The sequence below is a fragment of the Ictidomys tridecemlineatus genome, chromosome 2 (genome assembly GCF_052094955.1).
Source record: "Ictidomys tridecemlineatus isolate mIctTri1 chromosome 2, mIctTri1.hap1, whole genome shotgun sequence".
Classification (NCBI taxonomy): domain Eukaryota; kingdom Metazoa; phylum Chordata; class Mammalia; order Rodentia; family Sciuridae; genus Ictidomys; species Ictidomys tridecemlineatus.
The window spans coordinates 5418986-5442916 of record NC_135478.1 but is presented as its reverse complement, the minus strand read 5'-3'; the positions used below and the strand labels follow the sequence as shown (position 1 = coordinate 5442916).

The 23931-nt window shown below is 50.9% G+C and overlaps 1 protein-coding gene across 3 annotated transcripts in view; it reads left to right on the top strand.

Moving 5' to 3' along the window:
- Myo1f (myosin IF) overlaps window positions 1-23626 on the top strand; it is a 36120-nt gene extending 12494 nt beyond the window's left edge. For 2 of the 3 annotated variants that reach the window (XM_078035382.1, XM_078035398.1), the window contains 20 exons: window positions 91-225; window positions 459-591; window positions 745-941; window positions 2745-2825; window positions 2942-3028; window positions 3733-3819; window positions 4348-4515; window positions 5669-5754; window positions 9676-9757; window positions 11160-11266; window positions 11722-11820; window positions 11902-12046; window positions 17000-17374; window positions 18060-18205; window positions 18549-18695; window positions 18871-19019; window positions 19512-19595; window positions 20307-20502; window positions 20590-20759; window positions 21560-23626. In XM_078035382.1, coding sequence (XP_077891508.1) covers window positions 91-225; window positions 459-591; window positions 745-941; window positions 2745-2825; window positions 2942-3028; window positions 3733-3819; window positions 4348-4515; window positions 5669-5754; window positions 9676-9757; window positions 11160-11266; window positions 11722-11820; window positions 11902-12046; window positions 17000-17374; window positions 18060-18205; window positions 18549-18695; window positions 18871-19019; window positions 19512-19595; window positions 20307-20502; window positions 20590-20759; window positions 21560-21636 — 2751 coding nt within the window. In that variant the 3' untranslated portion in view covers window positions 21637-23626. The remainder of the gene's footprint in view (window positions 1-90; window positions 226-458; window positions 592-744; window positions 942-2744; window positions 2826-2941; window positions 3029-3732; window positions 3820-4347; window positions 4516-5668; window positions 5755-9675; window positions 9758-11159; window positions 11267-11721; window positions 11821-11901; window positions 12047-16999; window positions 17375-18059; window positions 18206-18548; window positions 18696-18870; window positions 19020-19511; window positions 19596-20306; window positions 20503-20589; window positions 20760-21559) is intronic. The other variant, XM_078035389.1, reaches the window with a different exon arrangement.
- The last annotated feature ends 305 nt before the right edge of the window (window positions 23627-23931 follow it).

The following is a 23931-nucleotide window of genomic DNA, read 5'->3' as shown; positions in this document are numbered from 1 at the left end:
GAGGGAGATAATGGGAAGGTCAGTGTCCAGGGAGCCCACGAGGGCTGTGCTGGGTCAGCTCCAGAAGCTTGAGCATCGCTCACCCTCCAGCTGCTGGAAGGGGCCTCGCAGGAGCAGCGCCAGAACCTGGGGCTCATGACGCCCGACTACTATTACTACCTCAACCAGTCAGACACCTACAAGGTGGATGGCACCGATGACAGCAGCGACTTCAGCGAGACCCTGGTGAGTACCAGACACCACTGCAGCCCTCAGCCAGTCCTTAAGCCAGGGAAAACCCTCTCATGTTATAAATAAGGTAACTGAAGCCCAGAGAGGAACAGAGACTTGTCCAAGGTCACCCAGCAAGTGAATGAAAGAGCCAGGCCAGGCACCCCAAATGTTCTGACTCTGAATCTATGCTGTGGCCCCAGGGGCAGGGTGGAAGCCAAGGTTGGTTTTCCCTGTTGTGCCCACAGAGTGCCATGCAAGTCATTGGGATCCCGCCCAGCGTCCAGCAGCTGGTTCTGCAGCTGGTGGCAGGGATCCTACACCTAGGGAACATCAGTTTCTGTGAAGAGGGGAATTACGCCCGGGTGGAGACTGCAGACCGTGAGTGTGGGCGCTGGGGAGAGAGGGGAGCCTACATGTGTGTGTGAACTGCTTCCTCCTGATTCAGAACCCAAGAGGACAATGTCATTGTCACTGGGCAAGATGTGGAATCCCAAGAGGCTGACCTTGTCCCCTTTTGCCCTGGCCTGGCAGTCCTGGCCTTTCCTGCCTACCTGCTGGGCATTGACAGTGGGCGGCTGCAGGAGAAGCTGACCAGCCGCAAGATGGACAGCCGCTGGGGCGGACGCAGTGAGTCCATTAACGTGACCCTCAACGTGGAGCAGGCAGCCTACACCCGTGACGCCCTGGCCAAGGGACTCTATGCTCGCCTCTTTGACTTCCTGGTGGAGGCGAGTGGAACCGGGGCTGCGGGACATGGGCTGTGGGGCTAGGTGGGCACCCAGTGCCTACCAAGTCCTGGGCTTGAGCCCACCAAGCGGAAGAGGCAGACTTGACTCCTCATCTCACCAACTCCTGGCTGGGGATGGAGGCGACTCTCAGCACAGGCGATGGGGGATGGGTGGGAGATCCGGAAGCTCCTGTGGCTGTGGCACGGAGCCCCAGAGGGAAGGGGCTGCTGGAGACTCCAGACCTGGACTGGCATCAAGGCAATGAGGATGGGGGGTACATTTGAGAGCCAGGAGGAGGAGAGTTGAGGGGACAAAGTGACAGAAAGATGGGGGCAGAAAGGAACAGGACGTGTCAGGGCCAGTAACAGTCAGGACCGTAACAAACACGTATAGCCTTTAGGCACCGTCCTAAGTGTTCTATGTGCATCGACTTCTTGGATCTTCAGAAAAAGACCCATAAAGTACAGATTAAGCATCCCTAATCTGAAAATCCCAAATCCCAAATGCTCCAAAATCCAAGACTTTTGAGCACTAAAATGATACCACAAGTGGAAAATTCTGCCCCTGACCTGATAGACTGTCAAAATGCAGATATGCCAGGCACGGTGGTGCAGGCCTGTAATCCCAGTGACTCAGGAGGACTGCAAGTTCAAAGCTAGCCTCAGCAACTTAGTGAGTCCCTAAGCAACTTGGGAAGTCCCTGTGTCAAAAAAAAAAAAAAAAAAAAAAAATATATATATATATATATATGGAGATGTAGTTCAGTGGTAAATTGCCCCTGGTAATCATACATATATAATATGAAGGTACACTAAAAATATTGTATAAAATGAACTTCAGGCTATGGGTAGAGAGTGCATATGAAAGAAGTGAGATTTGTGTTTGGATTTAGGTCTTATCCCCAAAACATCTCATTATATATCTGTAAATATTCCAAAATCAAAACTCTGAAATACTTCTGGTCCCAAGCCTTTCAAATAAGGAATACTCACCCTATAGTTGGTTTGTGTTTGTTTGTTTTAGAGCTGGGAACTGACCTCAGGAGCACTTTACTACTGAGCTACATCTCTAGTCTTTTTCTTTTTTATGTTGAGATGGGGTCTCACTAAATAGCTGAGGCTGGCCTCCAACTTGTAATCCTCCTACATCAGCCTCCTGAGCTGCTGGGATGACAGGCAAGCACCACTATGCCTAGCTATAGTTGCTTTTTAATTAGTTTTTGCAGTGCTGGGAATCAAACCCAAGTCCTCACATATGCCCACAGGTGCTCTAACACTAACTATACCCCCAACCCAGTAGCTGCTATAATTAATCCATTCTTTTGTATATGTGTGTGGTGCTGGTGATTTGAACCCAGGGCCTTGTGCATGCAAGGCAAGCACTCTACCAACTAAGCTGTATCCCCAGCCCAATCCATTCTTTTAATTAATTTATTTTTTGAGATGAGTCTCACTGTTGCCCAGGCTGGTCTTGAGCTACTGATCTCAAGGGATTCTCCTGCCACAGCTTCCCGAGCATTGACACTACAGGTGTGCACCATGACACCTAGCTTATTAATTCGCTTTAGAGATGAGGAAACAGAGACACAGAGAGGTTAAGTGGCAGACGTGGCTGCCAGATCAGGAACCCCGATACTCAAACACTTGGATCTCTCATAAGGGTGACTTATTACAAGGTGGGAGGACAGAACATGGCAGTAGAGAGAAATTGGTGAGAGGGGACATGGTCCATGAGCACAGCTAAGAGCACATCAGGAGAGTGCTGACCAGATGCCCACTGACTGCTGTTCCCGCCACACTACAGGCCATCAACCGCGCGATGCAGAAGCCCCAGGAGGAGTACAGTATCGGTGTCCTTGACATCTACGGCTTTGAGATTTTCCAGGTCTGGCCACTGTACCTCCAACCCCCAGCCCACACCTGTCCTCCATACAACCTGGGGTAGCCCGTGGCCACCTAGCATCAGCCCACTGATGGAGGGACCCCTTTTCTCCCTGGCAGAAAAATGGTTTTGAGCAGTTCTGCATCAACTTCGTCAATGAAAAGCTGCAACAAATCTTCATCGAGCTCACCCTGAAGGCTGAGCAGGTGGGCAGCGCAGCCAAGTGGCATGGGATGGGTATCGGGGTGGGGTAGGACCTTGAGAGTCACCGAGCCACTGGGGAGACCCAAGCCCCTGGTCCCCACCTCCCTGCTTGCCCTCTGTCAGCCAGCTTCCCAGCACCACCATGAAATCCCAGCATCATCAACTCAGAGAGAAAGGGTTATTCTGGCCCACGGCTTTGGAGATTCCCGTCTAAGACTGGATGGACCCATATAGCTTTGGGCCTCTGGTGGGGGTGCCAGATGGCAAAGCACATGTCAGAATAAACTGCTCACCTCGTGGCCAGGAAGCAAGAGAGAGAGAGAGGAAGGGGAGGGTCCCATAAGTCCCTTCAAGGACATACCCCCAATGGCCTAAAGACTCGCACTAGGCCCCATCTCCCCTAAGTGCCACCACCTCCCAAGAGCACCACTCCGTGGACCAGGCCATCATACAAGCCTTTGGGGGATACTCAGCATCTGCACTGCAGCCCCTGCCAGCACACCACTGCATTTCCCTCTGCCTCGGAAGCTGGTGGTTTATCCACCAGGTCCTGTTGAGTGTCCATCTGGGAGGACCAGAAGCAGGGACATGGTTCCCTGGCACTTCCTGCCTGCCCCACCCAGGGCCAGAGACAGGCCTGGGAGAAGAGATGGGTGGCACTGGGCACAGCTCCTCCATCCACTCCTCCCGCCCCCTTCCCCCCCAGGAGGAGTATGTGCAGGAGGGCATCCGCTGGACCCCCATCGAGTACTTCAACAACAAAGTCGTCTGTGACCTCATTGAAAACAAGCTGGTGAGGACTGACCCACTTCCAGAGGTCTCACTGGGCCCTGGAGCTGGGCCTAGGAGACCCGGGAGTGGGTTATGGCAGCCTAGGGCCCCTCTAGCCTAGGCCCAGGTCTCCAGCAGATGAAGCACAACTGAAATATCCCCTCAGCCACCTGATGCGTGGCCTCTGCCCCTCGGCTCAGCTTTCATTTCTTCACTGGACAATCCCCTGGGCTCAGAGGGGTCAAAGTCATGAATTCCTCCTGGGGGTCCCCCACTCTCTCCTGCACCCCATGGAGCACACATTTCTAAGTCCTTTACCACCAAAAACCACTTTTTCCCGCCCGCGGGAAGGAACCCTGGGTCTCGAGGTTAGGCAGGTGCCTTTCCACTGAGCGACACCAGCCCCACTGCCGCCATCGGGGCTAGTATTACGGGCCCTCGCCGCCTGCTCCAGCCCTCTGCACCTGCTCACCTTTGGGCTTCCTCTCTGGGGCTGGCGACTGGCCAGGGCAGGACCAGCCGACTAAGTTGCCCTCTGCTCGCCCTGCAGAGCCCCCCAGGCATCATGAGCGTGCTGGACGACGTGTGCGCCACCATGCACGCCACAGGCGGAGGTGCTGACCAGACGCTGCTGCAGAAGCTGCAGGCGGCCGTGGGGACCCACGAGCACTTCAACAGCTGGAGCGCGGGGTTCGTCATCCACCACTACGCTGGCAAAGTGCGTGCCCCCGCGCCCGCCCCACCCGCTGTACTCCCCCCAGGCGACCCCTCACAGACCCCAAGGGCTCCAGCTTGCAGCCCTCCAACACCCAGATGGGAAGGATGCTGCCAGGACCCCCAGCCAGGGCCGCAGTGTTCCACCAACATCCTCCTCTGGCTCTCTCCCTACTGACCACAATGATGAACCCATGGACCGCAGCCACCACCAAACCGGGAGCTCTTCCCTCAAACTGCCTGCACCCACCCCTGGGCCCCCCAAGGAACTCTCTGGTCTCTGATCAGGGCCATAGCCTGCTCAGCCAAAAGGGCAGCTGCCCCAGTAGACAGGCAGGACAACTTGGGCAGCAGGCACCAGTCCCTCCCCTCTGCCCAGAAAACCCCCAACTTCAATGTGAGCAGCAGCCCCTGACTCTGGAACCCCCCTTCTTATCCCATTTTGGAAAGTAAATCTCCCAGGCCCCCAGGCCCATGGTACAGGTTCCCTGCAGACCCTACCCAAGGCTCCAGCAAGCTCCTCCCTGGCCACTGCCTCTTCCCCACTGGGAGGACTATAGACCCTCTCCTCATGCTCTTGACTTCATGGGGCAGCAGACATTCTCAGGGGCCCCTGCCCAGGCTGCCTCCCACCATCCCCCAAAACAGGTGGCAGTGCCTGTCCTCAGCCAGGGCTGCAAAAGCGGGTGTATAAAGAGCCCCCTCTTTAGAAAGCAGCCCCAGCCCAGCATCCCTTATCAAGAGCCAGGGCTGTAGACCCTCCCCAAACACAGCACCCCCAACCCCCAAGTGACCAGGATGAGGTGATCCAACCTTCGGAGTTAATATTAAGCAGCAGACTCCTGGGCACCCCCTCCCGGGCTGCAGTTCCCCACCCTCCAATCTGAACCCTAACTCCTACCTCGCCTTGGCTCTGATCCAAGGAGCAGGATTTCAACCCCCACATCCCTTCACGTGACTTGGGGTCACACACTCCAACTTGAACTTCAGACTTCCAGGGAGCCCTGGCACCAGAGGTAACCCCCAATCCTCTATTCTAAACCAGAGATCACCCCAAACCAGAGCTGTAGCTAACTCTCATCTTCTCACCCCAGAGCAGGTCCACCCCCACACACCCAGTCTCTGGGCCTCACCCCCATGACCCCCCCACCCTCCAGGTCTCCTATAACGTCAGCGGCTTCTGCGAGAGGAACCGGGATGTCCTCTTCTCTGACCTTATAGAGCTGATGCAGACCAGCGAGCAGTGAGTGGCCCGGGTGTGGGGCCTCCAGGCAGAACCCCCATGGGGATGGAGGGAGGATTGGGGACCACTCCATCTTCCCCAGAGCTCCCACTGTGGCACTGATGCTGTGGGGGTGGCTCTGTGGCCAAGGCATGGTTCTGATCTCAGAGAATCTCCAGGTGCTGGGGATGTAGCTCAGTGGTAGAGCCTGGCGTGCTGGGGCTCTGGGTTCCATCCCAAGTACAGGTTTGTGAGAGCAGCTCCAGGTACTCAGGGTCCCCAGCAGAGACATCTGAGTCGGATTCTTACATCTCCCTCCAGGAGCCCAGGCACCCATTGATGACTATGAATCAGCCTCCTTATATCAAAGAAAACATTTGGCATTTGTTTTTTTTTTGGGGGGATTGGCTAACTTCATTTAGCATTATCTTCTCTGACTCCATCCATTTACCTGCAAATGCCATGATTTTATTCTCTTTTATTGCTCTGTAATATTCCATTGTGTATATATGCCACATTTTTTTATCCATTCATTCCCTGAAGGGCATCTAGATTGGTTCCATTGTTTAGCTATTGTGAATTGTGCTGCTATAAACATTGATGTGGCTGTGTTCCTGTACTAGGCTGTTTTTAAGTTCTTTGGGTATAGACTGAGGAGAGGGACAGCTGGGTCAAATTGTGGTTCCATTCCCAATTTTCCAAGAAATCTCCATACTGCTTTCCATATTGGCTGCACCAATTTGCAGTCCCACCAGCTGTGTATGAGTGTGCCTTTTTCCCACATCCTCGACAACATTTATTGTTGTTTGTATGCGTAATAGCTGCCATTCTGCCTGGAGTGAGATGAAATCTTAGAGTGGTTTTAATTTGCATTTCTCTAATTGCTAGTGATGATGAACATTTTTTCATGTATTTGTTGATTGATTGTACATCATCTTCTGAGAAGTGTCTCTTCAGATCCTTGCCCATTTATTGATTGTTATTTATTTATTTTTTTGGTGTTTAGCTTTCTGAGTTCTTTATACACCCTAGTGATTAGTGCTCTATCTGATGTGTGAGGGGTAAAGATTTGCTCCCAAGATGTAGGCTCTTTATTCACCTCACAGATTGTTTCTTTGGCTGCGAAGAAGCTTTTTAGTTTGAGTCCATCCCATTTATTGATTTTTGATTTTAATTCTTGTGCCACAAGAGTCTTATTAAAGAATTTGTGGCCTAATCCCACAGGATGGAGATTAGGGCCTACTTTTTCTTCTAATAGATGCAGGGTCTTTGGTTGTATTCCTAAGTCTTTGATCTATTTTTGAGTTGAGTTTTGTGCATTGTGAGAGATAGGGGATTAATCTCATTTTGTTGCATATGGATTTCCAGTTTTCCCAGCACCATTTGTTGAAGAGGCTATCTTTTCTCCAATGAATATTCTTGGGACCTTTGTCTAATATAAGATAATTGTAGTTTTGTGGGTTAGTCTCTGTGTCCTCTACTCTGTACCATTCACCAGTCTGTTTTGGTCCTAATACGATGCTGTTTCTGTTACTATTGCTCTGTAATATAGTTATCTCAACATCATAAAGGCTATCTATGCTAAGCCCCAGGCCAACATCATTCTAAATGGAGAAAAATTGAAGGCATTCCCTCAAAAAACTGGAACAAGACAGGGATGTCCTCTTTCACCATTTCCATTTAACATAGTTCTTGAAACACTGGCCAGAGCAATTAGACAGATGAAAGAAATTAAAAGGTTACACATAGGAAAAGAAAAACTCAAATTGGCACTATTTGCTGATGATATGATTCTAATCCTGGAAGACCCTAAAAGTTCACCAGAAAACTCCTAGAACTCATAAATGAATTCAGCAAAGAAGCAGGATATAAAATCAACACCCATAAATCAAAGGCATTTCTATATATCAGTAACAAATCCTAAGAAAGGGAAATGAGGAAAACTACTCCATTCTCAATAGCCACCCCAAATAATAAAATACTTGGGAATCAACTTAACAAAAGAGGTGAAAGATCCATATAATGAAAATTATAGAACCCTAAAAGAAAGAAATCAAAGAATACCTTATAAGATGGAAAGATCTACCTTGCTCTTGGATAGGCAGAATTAATATTATCAAAATGACCATACTGGGCTGGGGATGTGGCTCAAGTGGTAGCACGCTCGCCTGGCATGCGTGCGGCCCGGGTTCGATCCTCAGCACCACATACAAACGAAGATGTTGTGTCCACCAAGTACTGAAAAATAAATATTAAAAAAATTCTCTTTCTCTCTCTCTCTCTCTCTCTCTCTCTCTCTCTCTTAAAAAAAATGACCATACTTCCAAAAGCACTATACAGATTTAATGCAATTCTGATCAAAATTCCAATGACATTCCTTATAGAAATAGAAAAAGCAATCATGAAATTTATCTGGAAAAATAAGAGACCCAGAATAACTAAAGCAATCCTTAGCAGGAAGAGTGAAGCAAGTGGCATCACTATACAGAGTCTGCATTTTAATAAGACCCTCCCAGACCCCCTGAGGATCCAAGGGCACATCAGAATTTGAGAACCATTTGTTTAGATCAGGGCTGTCCAATATAATCATATCCAACATCATTCAAGTAATGATTTTTAAACAGCCTTATTGAGGTGTAATTTCCATGTCATTAAGTTTTCCCATTTATGAAATGTAGAATCTAATGACTTGTAGTAAATTGACAGAATGTAGGTGCAGCCATCACCACAATTCAACTTCAGAATGTTTATTTCACCCTAAAAAGATTCCTCATGTCAATCTATAGTTAATCCCCACTTCCACCACCTGTAGAGTTCTAGTAAGCACACTTAAAAAGTGAAAAGGTGGACTAATGAAACAGGTAAAATTAAATATGTTCTAGTTAACTCAATATCATTCACACACACACACACACACACACACACACACACACCAGGGCCTCACACCAGGCAAGTGCTCTACCACTGAGCTACATCCCAAGCCCTTTATTATTTTGAGACAGGGGCTCATTGAGTGGCCCAGCCTGGCCTCAAACTTGTGATCCTCCTACCTCAGTCTCCTCAATCCAGCTATTCAGTCACACACCACTACAAAATATTACCATTTTTAACATATAACCAATGTAAAAAAAAAAAAAAAAAGAAAGAAACATTTCACAGTTTTTGGTCTTTGGATTCCAGTGTATACTTTAATAATTGCAGCATGTCTCAATTATGAACAGGCCACACTTCAAGGACCTCAGTAGTGAGATGGGACCAGTGGCCGCCACATTGGAAAACACAGAACTAGAATCATGATTCTCCTGGTGGGGTCCCTAGACCCACAGCATCAGCATCACCTGCGAACTCATTAGACATTATTGGTCAGCCTGGTGCAGTGGTGCGCACCTGTGATCCCAGTGATTGGAGAGCCTGAGACAGAAGTTCACGGCCAGCCTCAGCAATTTAGTGAGACCTTCAGCAACTTAGACTTTGTCTCAGTAAAAAATGAGATCTATGGATTTCACTCAGTGATAAAACACTCCTGGGTTCAATCCCCAGTACCAAAAAAAAAAAAAAAAAATGAGAGAAGAAGAGGAGGAGGAGGAGGAAGAAGAGGGAGGGAGGAAGGAAGGAAAATTGGGTCACGGTCCAGGCCTATCAATGAGAACCTCCTAGGTGGGCCCTGGCAGTGTGTGTTAACAAGCTGTCTTGGAGATTCCAGGGATGCTTCGCTGATTGACCTATTTTTCTATTTAACCCTGATCTGTGTTACTTGCTACCCAATCATGTATGACATAGAGCAAACCCAGTGCAGATAAATCAAGGAACGCACAGGGCAGCACCAACCCCGCACCTCACTCACCATAGTTCCCCTGCTCTATTTGCATCGTGCGTGGGTGGAGGCAGCCCCATCGGCCCCAGGGTCCAGCTGCACCCCCAACCTTCCCTCTTCCTGCCCAGGGACTTCCTCCGGATGCTCTTTCCTGAGAAGCTGGATGTGGACAAGAAGGGCCGTCCGAGCACTGCTGGCTCCAAGATCAAGGTGGGCTTGGGGCAGACAGGGAGAGTTGGGCATTAGAAGGGCTGGGTCCCACCCTGTCCAGTCCCCAGAGTGGGTCCCTCCTGGTTCCAATGTCGGTCTCTCCTTCATCCCTAGGGCCATTGTGCCTGTCTCTGGCACCCTCTGGCAGGCACCATCTTCCACCTCTAGGTTTGGGAGATTAAATCAATTTTTTTTGCCACTTTTCCTCTTCTCCTTCTCCTCTGCCTCCTCCTCCCTCTTTCCTTCCCCATCATCTCCTCCTCCGCCGATGGGGACGGAACCCACGGATGGGCCTTGCACCTGCTAAGCGTGGACTCTACCACTGAGCCACACTCCCAGCCCCCGAGTCGGAGAGCATGTTCAACACACAGAACAAAACTGACCATCTTACTCATTTCTAAGTGCACAGCTCGGAGGTGTGAAGTGTGTCCGTCTCCAGAACTTTCTCGCCTTCTCACACTGAAGTCCTGTTCCCTTTAAACACTAACGCCCCAGCCCCTCCCCAGCCCCTGGCACTGCTCGCTGTCTCTGTGAATCTCATGATTCCAGGGGACCACCTGTGAGTGTGTCCTGCCTGCAGCGTGTCCTTGCCTGCCTGGCTGATCTCACTGAGCACAGTGTCTACAATGTCCCTCCGTGTGGCGCCATGTTGAAGAATTTCCTTCCTTTTTAAGGTTGGAAAATATCCAGTATCTAGGTGGACCAGTTGTATCTATTCACCTGTTGGACACTTGGGCTGCTTCCATCTTTTGGCTACTATAAACAATGGTGCGATGAATATGGGGGTCCCGTTCTAATAATGTATGAGCACCCTTTTCTTTTTTTGAGTGCTTAATGCATACTGGCAGCAAGCACAGAACACGGATACACGAGAAGCTTGTTCAGTTCCACCCCCAAGGCTCAGAGAGGGTCACTCACTTGCCAAGGCCACACAGCAGAACCTGAGTCACTCCCACTAGTTTCCCCCCCCCCCCCCGCCAGAAGAATTCTTTTCTGTTCACTCTATTTCCTGGGGTGACTAAAATACACAACCCAAGGCTGGCCTCTCAAGAATGTACACATGATTCTTTACGTCCCAAATCCCTGTCTCCCTAAAGGACAGGTAGAAACGTTCTGGGCAACATGGTCCCCTGAATGGTCAGCTACTCGGTCTGCAAACATTTCCTGAGCACTTACTGTGTGCCAAGCTAAGCATGGGGAGTGTGGCACATGCAAGAGCTCCCAGCTGGAGGGCAGGCAGACCCAGGATATCACCCCTCTTGGTGGACACTCAGAGGTGTGCACTCCATGCTCCAGCAGCACAGACCCCAGCCCTGCCCGCCATGGGTGTGTCTGTTTCTTGGGTGGGGAGAGGAGAGGGGCCATCTGTGCTCCCCTCACCCTGCCTTCTCCTGCTTCTCAGAAACAAGCCAATGACCTGGTGACCACACTGAAGAGGTGCACCCCCCACTACATCCGCTGCATCAAACCCAACGAGACCAAGAGGCCCCGAGACTGGGAAGAGAGCAGGTGACGTCTCCTGGCCAGGTCTGGACTTTGGTTGGACCAGTGCATGCCACCTGACCCACAGACTGACCCCCCATTCCAGGCCCCATCCCAGGACTAACCCAGACCAGCCCCAAGAGCCAGCAGGAAACCCCTCAGGGCTCCTAGGTTATACTTAGCACTGACCAAGACCCCCCTGGCCCCCCGGGGTGACCCTAGACTGACTACAGGCTGACCCAGGGACAAGCACAGCCCCCAGCCTCAGTTCCCCAGACTCAAAGTCCAGAACTGACCCCAGGACTGACCACCAGGATGAGCACAGCCCGGGTCCCCAGACCCCCCGGGGGCTGAGTGGAGTCCCAGACCTCAGTGCTCACCCGGAACAGCCCCCAACACAAACCCAGCCCTGCAGGACCTGCCCTGCCTTCCCCACACCCAGCAGCCCCCAGCTGCAGGGTCTCAGGCCGCCCTCCCCACAGGGTCAAGCACCAGGTGGAGTACCTGGGCCTGCGGGAGAACATCCGGGTGCGCAGGGCCGGCTTCGCCTACCGCCGCCAGTTCTCCAAGTTCCTGCAGAGGTGAGCGCTCGGCCCAGCGGCCCCAGCAAAATGACCAGCCGCCCTGCCCCAAATGCCCCACACCCCACCCTCTGCTTCCAGGTACGCCATCCTGACCCCTGAGACCTGGCCACAGTGGCGTGGGGACGAACGTCAGGGTGTCCAGCATCTGCTTAGGGCGGTCAACATGGAGCCGGACCAGTACCAGATGGGGAGCACCAAGGTCTTTGTTAAGAACCCAGAGTCGGTAAGTGGGAGCAAGAGAATGAAGAGAAAGGAAGAGACCAACCTGTGGCAATGGCCCCGAGTCCTTCAGGCCACCGTGTGACCTTGGGCAGGCTTCCTTGCCCCTCCAAGTCTTGTTTCCCCATTTGGAAAATGATGAGAATAACAGCCGCCCCCTGCAAAACTGGAGTGAGGATTAGACAAAACAGGAAGGCTTGCTGGGCTCTGTGGTGCACACCTACAATCCCAGTGCCCCAGGAGGCTGAGGCAGGAGGATCTCAAGTTGGAGGCCAGCCTCAGCAACTTAGCAAAACTCTATCTCAAAATAAAATAAAAAGGGCTGGGGATGTAGCTCAGGGGCAGAGCCCCCTGAGCCCAAGCCCTAGGACCCAAAGCAAACAAACACTGCCCAGTGACTGGCACACAGGAGCTGCTCTGAGAAAGCCACATTTGCTGAATGGTTCTTGATGGCCAGGAAGGTGGGGGAGGCTGCCACCTATCCACAAAAGTCTTGTGTCCCCTTGTCCTTCCTTCACCCTTTCCTCCACTGGTTTTTCTACTTTCATTCTTTCTTTAATTATTATTTTTTTTTTTTTGCTTCTTTCTTTTTGGTCCTGGGATGAACCCAGGGCCTCACGCATGCTAGTCGAGGGCTCTGCCGCCCAGCTACACCTTCAGCCTAAAATTTCTATTTGCAAGCTTTGTTGGCTGGTGGTGCTGGAGATGGAACCCAGGTCCTGGCCCAGCTCTTCCACTGAGCTACACCCAACCCCTTTTTCCTTCTTTTACATGACTTCCTACGTATTGCTTTTTTCTTTCTTTCTTTCTCCTTCCTAGTTTCCTTCTTTTCCTCTTCCCCTTCCTCCTTTCCTACTTCCTGTTTCCTTTTTTTGTTTATTGATTCATTTGAGACAGTTTCTCACTATGTCCCCAGGCCGGTCTCCAACTCTCCACCCCCCACCACTGCTCTGCAGTGGCCAGGATCACAGGTGTCCACCACCTCCCTCTTCTTCATTCCTCATCCACTAGCACGTGCAGCTGCTAGGCCTGAACTGAAGGTCACGTGGGGACCTTCTCATTCCAAGGCCTTCCTTGACCCCAGATGCACCAAAGACCCCAGTCCACGTACTCAGCTCAGAGATGACCCCTCAGTGGGCTTCGGTGGGCTCTGAGCCTCTTACCTGGAAGCTGTGCCATCCCCATGCCACCCTGATTTCGGGGGGGGGGGGACAAAGTGACAGTGACAAGAATAAAACCCTAGGACAGGGATCCCCTGAGCGCCTGTCCAGCTGCCTCGTGCTGCCGCACTGGACTCCCAGGGGAAGCCTGGGTTCCCTCGGCAGCAGAGAAAGGGCGTGGGCACCGGAGCCAGGCTCAGGGCCAGCCAGGCGCATGTCACACGCATAACAGTGGCACCTGCTCCAATCACACCACAGGGACTTTATGAGGACAACAGATTGTTGAGGTGATCCTTCTGTTTCTGTAACTTAAAAGCAATTCTTCTCAGGCTGGGGGTAGCACACCTGCCCAGCAGGCACGAGGTCCAGTGCCAGCCCAGGCAAACATCCACAAAGTAAATGATATCACTGATAAAAACCCTTATCACTGGTCAAAATTGCCCACGGTTAAAACTACACCTGGGATGATTTAATTTGTAACAGGCAAGGAAAAGAAAATGAGAGAGGGAGAGAAAGAAAAAGAGAGAACAGAAAGAGAAAAGAGAGAGAGAATCCTCTTATTAGTTACTTGGAGATCACAAAATCTGTCTGGAATAGAGACCAAAAATTGATACAGAACAGGAAAAAAAAAAAAAGAGATAAAATAAAACCACCACTGGCAAAGACTAAGATAACATCAAGTTTTGACCAAAATTTCAGTCTGCAGACTTTGATTTGGGTAAGTTGGACTGGGTAGAAATAATGAGACAATGGCCGAAGTTAGGTGATCAATTTATTTTTTATTTTGGTACTGGGGATTAAACCCAGAAGCACTCGACCACCGAGCCACTTTCCAGCCCCCTCCCCTTTTTTATTGTAGTTGGACATAATACCTTTATTTTATTTATTTATTTATTTTTATGTGATGCCGAGGATCGAACCCAGGGCCTCGCTCTACCACTAAGCCACAACCCCAGCCCCTTTCCCAGCCCTTTTTATTTCTAGTTTTGAGACACGAACTCACTATGTTGTTGAGGCTGGCCTCCAACTTGTGACCCTCCTGCCTCAACCTCCCGAGTCACTGGAATTACAGGCATGTACCTTACCGCACTCAACTTGGATCAATTTCATTCCTCCCAGATAAAAAGTCTTTATGTTCTCTGTACCTATAAAATTTGATCACCAAATTCTGGTCTGGAAGCCAGAAGTCTGAGAACAAGCTGACTCTTAGGAAGACTCTTTTCTATCTCTCCTTAACCTCGGCGGCTGCCAGCAATCCATCCTCCCGCCTGTGCCTTCACCTTCGCACGGCCTCCTCCTTGGCATCTCTGTGTCCAAATCCCTGTCTTCTTATAAGGACACCAGTCCAACTGGAGTCAGGGCCCACGCGAGTCCAGGACGACCTTGTTGTAACTTCATCACATCTGCAAAGACCCTGTTTCCAAATAAGGCCACATTTATGGGTTCCGACTGGGCATGAACTGGGGGACACTATTCGACCCACTGTACCTGGAGAAACTCCAATTTAATCAGGTCTCTCTCCTCTTAACATTCTAGCTCTTTAGACAGGAATCTTCATTTCCCGAATTAAAAATGGATCCTTTTCATGGGGCTGGGGATGTGGCTCAGCGGTAGAGTGCTCCTCTAGCATGTGCGACACGCTGGGTTCAATCCTCAGCACCACATAAAAATAAATAAATAAAATAAAGGTATTATGTCCAACTACAACTAAAAAATATTTATTAAAAAAAAAATGGATCCTTTTCACTGGGCAGAGATCAAAAAGGCTGGAGGTGTTTTGTTTTTTTTTAATATTTTTTTCAGTTATAGGTGGACACAATACTTTTATTATATTTTTATGTGGAGCTGAGGATTGAACCCAGTGCCTCACGCATATGAGGCTAGCGCTCTCCCTCTGAGCCACAATCCCAGCCCCTGGAGGTGCATATTGTATCCCCTCAGGACAGTTAAAGGCCAGGGAGGTGGCTCCAGGTTGGCAGGCCCTTCCCAGTCCTGCATGGCTGGTCTCCCTCATCCATTCGCCCTGTCCCTCAACAAACCTCAGAGTACTCACCAGGCCTTGCCCACAGACCCGCAGACCCGTGGAATGCCAGCAGAGAAACAAAATCAGACACAAGCTCTTTGCAGCAGGATTCTTAACATTGAACCCTTCTTCTTCTTTTTTCCTAATACCTTTGTTTATTTGTTTTTATTTTTATGTGGTGCCAGGGATCGAACCCAGTGCCTCACACATGCTTGGCAACTGCTCTGCCACTGAGCACAAGCCCCAGCCCCAGTGAACCCTTCTAATTTGTGTATTTGAGAATTCTCTCTGGGTGAAGTGCTAATTGTTTTTTAATATAAAAACCCAATTTTATTCTTAATAATGTTTCCCACCATGGGCTGTGGTTGTGACACAGGGGTAGAGTGCTCGCCTAGCACGTGCAGGACGCTGGGTTCGATCCTCAGCGCCACATAAAAATAAAATAAAGGTATTGTGTCCAGCTACAACTAAAACAAAATATTTTTTTTTTTAAATGTTTTCCGGGCTGGGGATGTGGCTCAGGCGGTAGCGTGCTCGTCTGGCATGCGTGCGGCCCGGGTTCGATCCCCAGCACCACATACCAACAAAGATGTTGTGTCCGCCGAGAACTAAAAAATAAATATTAAAATTTCTCTCTCTCTCTCTCTCTCCTCTCTCACTCTCCTCTCTCTCTCTCTTTAAAAAAAAAATGTTTTCCATCTTCACCTATTGACAAGGCTATCCCTTTTATAACTAAAGTTTGATTTGAATTTTATATTTTTCTACAATCAGCATTTTTATTTTTTTATTTTTTTATTTTAAGATGGGATCTAACTATGTTGCCCTGGATAGCCTCAAACTCAACAATCCTCCTGCCTCAGCCTCCCAAGCAGCTAGAACTACAGGCCCGTGCCACCACACCTAGTTGTAGTATTTTAATATCCAGTCAATTCCTCTCCTTGATGTGAGCCTCTATCATTATTCCAAATGAACAGTCATTTCTCACAGTATTTGTATTCTGACTTACCCTATTACAGTTTATTTTTTAAGTCCTCTCTGGGCCTAAACTCTTGCAACTCAAGCCTTTTCTATGCTTTCTGCAAAAATTTTCTTTCCAGGGCTGCCGAATATAGTTGTTTGGGTTGTACACTGCACAATCACATGGTTGCCATCACATCAGAATCCTGCAACTCAGATTTTCATATTTTCTTTAATGTATCTTTTTTATTTTTAACTGAGGATTGAAATGAGGGGTGGTTTATCACTGAGTTACATACCTAGCCCTTTTTTGTATTTTGTTATTGTGAGATAGAGTCTCACTAAGTTGCTGAGATTGGCCTAAACTTGTGATCCTCTTGCCTCAGCCTCCCAACTAGCTGGGATTACAGGCATGTGCCACCATACCTGGCTACAGTGGTTTTCTAAGATGCACACTGGCTTCTATTTCTACCATCTCTGAAATTGTGGTGCACTTGTTGTGCATGCTCTTAATTAGCAATGTTAGGAACTGTGATGTTACACCATATCTGGTGAGACCTCACAGCAAGTGGCCGGGATCCGAAGCCAGTGAGACAAACCCACACCTATAGTTTAATACAGAAAAAAAAAAAAAATACTGGGAGGGTCCCCTAGGTCAAGTCATCTGGAGGAAGGAAAAACCTTGACCATAGGGCATGGGCATGGGCAGGTGTGTGTGCATGTGGACACAAAAGCATGTGGGTGGGGTGGACCCAGGGAAAACAGGGACTGCAGCCTGCGGAGAGGGTAGGACCCACCCAGCTTCCCTCTTGCCCAGCTTTTCCTCCTGGAGGAGATGCGAGAGCGGAAGTTCGACGGCTTTGCCCGCACCATTCAGAAGGCCTGGAGGCGCCACGTGGCGGTACGGAAGTACCAGGAGATGCGGGAAGAAGGTGAGCTGCTTGGGGTGGGAGACTCAGGGTGGGCACAGATGGATGTAGAAGAGCCACACTTTGACCTCTGCCCTGACTCCATGTTAACAGCTTCCAACATCCTGCTCAACAAGAAGGAACGGAGGAGGAACAGCATTAATCGGAACTTCGTCGGGGACTACCTGGGGCTGGAGGAACGGCCAGAGCTACGTCAGTTCCTGGGCAAGAGGGAGCGTGTGGACTTTGCAGACTCAGTCACCAAGTATGACCGGCGCTTCAAGGTGAGGCCCTAGCAGGTGGGCACATCCAAGACCCTGTCCCTGCTTGAACCAGAAGCACTGCCACCTGTCCTGGACACACTCAGCCACAGGTATATATTCACCTAGGCTGTGCTGTGTACATGTGTTCAACACAGATACACTAACCTGGCCCAGACACAGCGGTCAACAGGTATTCGCTCCAACATCATAGATGTACGGCATCCATCAAATATCCTTTCATGTAGCCCAGACACACCTGACCATTAGATATGCCCTTACCTGGCCAGGCACATCTGTCCACAATTACACATTCATCTCACCCAGAAGCCCACTTCAGGGCTGGGAATGTAGCTCAGTGGTAGAGCACATGCTTAGCACATGCAAGGTCCCGGGTTCTATCCTCAGCATTTAAAAAAATGCCTCAGTCACAAGACCCAAGCACTGTCACCTGGTCCAAGAGCTGTCCTTGAGCCAGGGTACCAAGATCCAGCAAGTGCTTCACCTACCTTGTACCCATTTGCTGGCCCAGTCACCCCTTTTGAGCTAATATTCCCTCACTCAGCTTTCTTCTGTTTCTGATATAACTCATATACCTTTACCTGGAGGGACCCCCTTCACCTTCACTTCACCATGCCTGCGCCTGGGCCCAGGCTGCTCATGCCCCAGGCTCCAGCCACCACCGGCCTCTGGTTCTGCATTCCCACAGCCCATCAAGCGGGACTTGATCCTGACCCCTAAGTGTGTGTATGTGATTGGGCGAGAGAAGGTGAAGAAAGGACCAGAGAAGGGCCAAGTGCGTGAGGTCCTGAAGAAGAAGCTGGAGATTCAGGCCCTGCGGGGAGTCTCCCTCAGGTGAGGCCAGGTCACCTGTGATCTTCAGCTGCTTTTACACTTGTTGCCCCACTGTTTCCCTGAGAGTCTTACCTACGGCTGTACCTGTAGCCCTCTCTTTGGCCCTACCTGCCACATTCACTTGCTCCTACATTCAAGATCCTTATGCCTCAACAGCTTCGGTCCTTGCACTTCACCCAGCCCTTCTCTATTACCAACTTTCCCAGCTCCCCCGTTCCCTCACCTGTGTCAACCCCTCACTTGACCCTTACCTGACAGTCCGTCCCTTGTTGCATCTCACAAGTTAGTTCTTCCGCCGCCCTCACCTGTCGCTCTCGCCTGCCTTTCCTCCCACTTCCCCCAGCACGCGACAGGACGACTTCTTCATCCTCCAAGAGGACGCGGCTGACAGCTTCCTGGAGAGCGTCTTCAAGACCGAGTTCGTCAGCCTTCTGTGCAAGCGCTTCGAGGAGGCGGCACGGAGGCCCCTGCCCCTCACCTTCAGCGACACGTACGCCCCTAGCCCAGCATCATCCTCGGGCTGCTCTTGGCGCAGCGACCCACACTCCAGTCCCAGGGACCCAGGACCCGAGCGAGCGCCTGGCGCCTTGCCCCTCCCCCCGCGGACGGGAGAGGGGGGGAGAGGGACCCCAGCTAGCGGCCCAAGCTTCCTCTTCTTCCCGCAGACTACAATTCCGGGTGAAGAAGGAGGGCTGGGGCGGAGGCAGCACTCGCAGCGTCACCTTTTCCCGCGGCTCTGGAGACATAGCGGTACTCAAGGCTGGCGGCAAAACCCTCACGGTCAGCGTGGGTGACGGACTGCCCAAGAGCTCCAGTGAGTCTGCGCGGAACCGGGGGCGGAGCCAACGAGGGAGACCAATCACGGCTAGGGGATGGTCGGGAATGCGCAAGAGCCCCACGGTGGGCCTAAGGAGACAGAAGAGGACGCTGCGTTAGAGAAGCGACCAATGAGTGGGAGAGAAGTGGGGAGGGCGTGGCCAAAGGGGCAACCCTACAACTAGCAGATGGCGGGGGCGTGTCCGGGAGTGGGAGGGCCCAAGGAAAAGGGCCAATGAGGGGTGGAGCCCTGGGGGCGTGGCCAATTACTGGGGCGGGCTTCAGGGCCCAAGCCTGATCTACAGTCAATGGTGTCTAACAAGCACTGTAGCTCACTCTCTTCTGTCCTGATGTCAGTGCTGAGGAGAGAGCAAAGGGCCTGAGGGGCGGTGCCTGGAGTCGAGCCAGAATGGAGGGGACTTGTGGGCGGGGCCTACAATCAGGTGCAGCTGAGCCACCACCCAAATACCTGCATCCTTTCTTCTTTTAGAGCCTACGCGGAAGGGAATGGCCCAGGGAAGACCCCGAAAGTCAGCCCCAGCCCCTACCCGGGCGGCCCCTGGCCCCCCCAGAGGTGAGAAGATACCCCTCACTTAGTGTCTTCATTTGCCTCTCGCAGGCTCCAGGGCCTAAGCCTGACCTACAGTCAATGGAGTTCAACAAGCACTGTAGCTCACTATGTTCTGTCCAGAACTTTCCAAGCTCCCCATCTCCCACAGAATACAGGCTAAATTTAGTTTGATATTCAAAGCCCTTCAAGATCCCATTCCAGGGCTAGGGCTGGGGCTGGGGCTCAGTGCTAGAGTCCTCTTCTGGCAAGTGTGAGGCCCTGTGCTTGAGCCTCAGCACCACATAAATAAAATTAAAGGTATTGTGTCCACCTGTAACTAAAAATGTATGTATTAAAAAAGATCCCATCCCAGCTAGCCAGTGAGTGACCTCTTCGCCCATCCTATGCCCCTGCCATGCAAAATACATTTTCTTATGCAAACTACATTTTATTTTGCCAACTCACCAAATTTATTCTTACCTCCAGGCCTTCACTTGGGCTATTTACTCTGCCTTGTCTCCCAAATCCCCACACTTGATGAGCTCTGATTTATTCTCCAAGACCCACCCACAAAAGCCCTCCTGTGGGGGCCGGATGTTCTTCTGCAAAGCCTCCCTTTAGACTTTCATGTCTCCAGGGTTCCTCCCATACTGGGCTGAGTGTGGCTGCCTCCTCCCTCCTGAAATACAGATAATTCCTCCCTGACAAACACCCTGATCTTTGCTTCCATCACAGGCCTGGACCGAAATGGTGTGCCTCCCTCTGCCAGAGGGGGGCCCCTGCCCCTGGAAATCACATCTGGAGGGGGTTCCCAGCGGCCTCCCCGGGGTCCTCCATCCTCAACCCTGGGGTCCAGCAGACCTCCCCGGGCACGGCCACCCTCAGAGCACAACACAGAATTCCTCAATGTGCCTGACCAGGGTGTGGCAGGGTAGGTGGGGTGGGAGGGCAGCCCCAGGAGGTGGGCAGAGGTAAGGGAGTGTCTGGTGCTGTGATGAGCACCCCCTTGTCTCCCCAGCATGCAGAGGAAGCGCAGCGTGGGGCAGAGACCTGTGCCTGGTGTGGGCCGACCCAAGCCCCAACCACGTGTACATGGCCCAAGGTGCCGGGCACTATACCAGTACATAGGCCAAGATGTCGATGAGTTGAGCTTCAATGTGAATGAGGTCATCGAGATCCTCGTGGAAGGTGTGTGCACCAGGGCAGAGGTTGGGGTATGGCATGGTCAGAACCCTGACACCGCCAGGCTGCCCCCCCATTGTTGCACATCCTTCCCATCCATGTGAAAACAGAAGCCACTAGCTTACAGCTCTGAGCAACACCTTCCATGCCAGTGGCATGGCTGCACGGGCTGGAGAGCACTGGCTGTGAAGGTCAGTTCCTAAGCCACCTCGAGGCTCTGGCCTCACTGCATCACACCTGGTCCCTGACCCTCATTTTTTTTACTTGTCACCTATTTCTAGTAGCAGAACCTACTTTAAAGGGGAAAGAAGCTGTGTCTGGAGGGCCAAAGCCCCTCCTACCTTAATTCCCTGGGCTGCCTCCAGCAGAGCCTAGGACTTAGGACACACTCCACAGACAGATGTGGGAGCCTCCTGGGGTCTCAGAGACCTGTTCATTCCTGGGTTCACTCTGGGGGTTGGAGGAAGGAGCCTGTTGAAGGCGATGGATAAGGGATGAGCACAAGAAATGTTATAAAAAATGACAGGGATGGGGGTATGGCTCAGTGGTAGAGCGCTTGCCTACCATGAGCAAGGCCCTGGGTTCCATCCCCATCACCACAAGAAAGAAAAAGGGAAGAAAGAAAGAAAATGACTATGTGAGCCAGTGGTTAGGAAAGACATTCCCCCCTCCCTCCTTTCTTTCCATTATTAACAACTCTCCCTTGTGTCAAATCAAGGATGCAGAGATAAGTAAGACACAGAACTGGCATGGGGGTTCTCTCCAGGGTAGCTGGGCATCACCCCAAGCTTTCTTCTCTCACACAGATTCTTCAGGTTGGTGGAAGGGCCGCCTACATGGCCAGGAGGGTCTTTTCCCTGGAAACTATGTGGAGAAGATCTGAGCCGGGAGCCTGGGATTGTGTCTTCCACCTGCTCGCCTGTCTGTCAGGATCCAGGCTGTGCCAGCAGAGTCTGGATTACTTTGGCTGCATTGGCCAGAAAGTCCAGTTCCGTGGCCTCCATCCCAGCCCAGACTGTGGGTCTGAGGAGTCACTGCTGCAGCAACCTTCCTAGGCTCTGGCCTCCTTCCTGTCACACCTGCTGCCGAAGTCTGTATTTCTTCTTGTATCAAACAGGGCTAACAGCAGAACCTACCTCCCAGCTGCCTTATGTTTATGAAATGAATGTCCTAGGCTGTTGACCAAGTGCCGGGCATAGTCCAGGGTGAAGGGGCCTTGACAAGTGGGACTTCCCCCTTCTCTCATCATAGGCAATAAATATGTGCCTGGTGAAAGAGTGAATTAAAATCATTGAGTATCCACAAGGACTGTGTTCTCACAACCCTGTGAGGTGGGAGCAGTGAATGCCCCCACTTTGCAGGTAGACAAATAGAGGCTCAGAGAGGTTCAGCCTCTTATCCAAGACTCAACAGAGCCCCTCTCACCAAAGCTTGAATTTGTCCCACTTTCCTTTCCAGAAATTGCATCCTAAATGATCCAGCAGATTCTGTCAACCTCTAAATCTGCAGCCCTCAAACTCATCTGGAACCTCCGTAAACCCTCAGGCAGGAGGCAGGTTCCACATGGTTCCCTGCAAGCTACCCTGGGTCACCCCTGGCCCCTGCCCCACCATCCTATATATGTGCTCTCTTAGTCTTTATTCACCTGGGGTCAGGACCAGTTCTGACATTTGAGGGTGCTGACATTCTCATGGATTCTTAGTATTCCAGGGCTCCCTGTTGGGGCAGCTGTAACTGGCAGGGAGACCTGCTACTGTGTGAGCCTAAAGATCCAGGCTTTCCATTCTGGACACCCCCTCTGTCCTCAGCCCCTCAAGGAGCAGCCAGTCTGGGAGGAACATGGACAGACTGATGGATTCAGTACAGAGGAGACACAGATGGCATTGCTGGAAGAGCCCTGAAGGCTGAAGAGGGTTGGTCTCAACAGATCCTGGCTACAAGCATGACACTGTTCAATGCCATGACAAGGACATTCCAGGCAGTGGACACCTGAACCACTGGAGAATAAAAGATGAGACATCCAAGAAAGAATGTCCAACAGAGAAGATCCCTACCTTCTCTCTTCTGCATTCACCTTGGGAAGCCAAGCTGGGCTGGGAAAAAAAAGATCACAAGGCTGCAAACAGGTCTCAACAGCCCTATTATTGGTCAATCATTCTGCAAAAGCATTTAATAATCCCTTGAATGTCTCTGGCCCACTCCATCTCTGAGATTCTTTATTCCAGCACAACCACCACTATGTGCTCGCCTGTCTATAAGACCTTGGTGTGAGGACAGGCTGGAAGAGAACTGTGTCACTCATCAACATCTTGGGTTGGGCATTTCCTGAGCGCAAAAGAAGAATCAGGGCTTTATCTCTCTTCTCTGCCCTCAAACTTATCATGTAGGCTGCCCTCCCTTCTGGCACTTTGAAGTTCAGCTCTATGGTCCCACTGCCATTGAGGGTACCCCATTTTCAGGAAATAAGGCCTTCTGGGCAGAATGGATGGATAAGGGTTGGGCAGGACATTAGTGATGGAGAAGCGGGTGAGTGTGGTATATTTTAACAGACAGCATCTCATATCTAGGTTACAAGAATCTTCAGGCTGCAAACCTCAATCACCTTGGCCACACCGGCTGCTCAATGCCACATCCTGTGGACTCTCACAAAATTTCTTAAATTGGGTCCCTCCTCTCAGTTCCTTGGGGCCCAGTCCCTTCTGAGGCCTCCCCTCATCCTTCCTCAGATTATATCACCCTCCCCAGAGTGCAAGTGCAACATCCCTCTCCACCTGGCACCAAAATGACTTTTTGTTTTCCTAAAACTTAATGAATTTTTATCTGAATGGTAATTAAAAGAAAAATTTTATTAAAATAGCATCAAAGTGTGAAAAGTCAATCCCTTAAAAATTCCTACTCCCCATCTCAGAATTTTTTTTGGGTTTTTGTTGTTGTTTTCAGTGCTGAGGATCAAACCCAAGGCCTTGAGCATGCTAAGCAAGCACTCTTCCACTGAGCAACACCCCAGCCCTGTTTGTTGCTTTTGTTTGTTTGCTGGTGCTGAGGATTGAACCAGGCCTGGAATATACTAAGCACATGCTCCTTCCCCGTTTTTTGTTTGTTTGTTTGTTTGTTTGTTTCATTTGTTTGTTTTCAGGTACTATGAATTGAACCCAGGGATGCTCGGCCACTGAGCTAC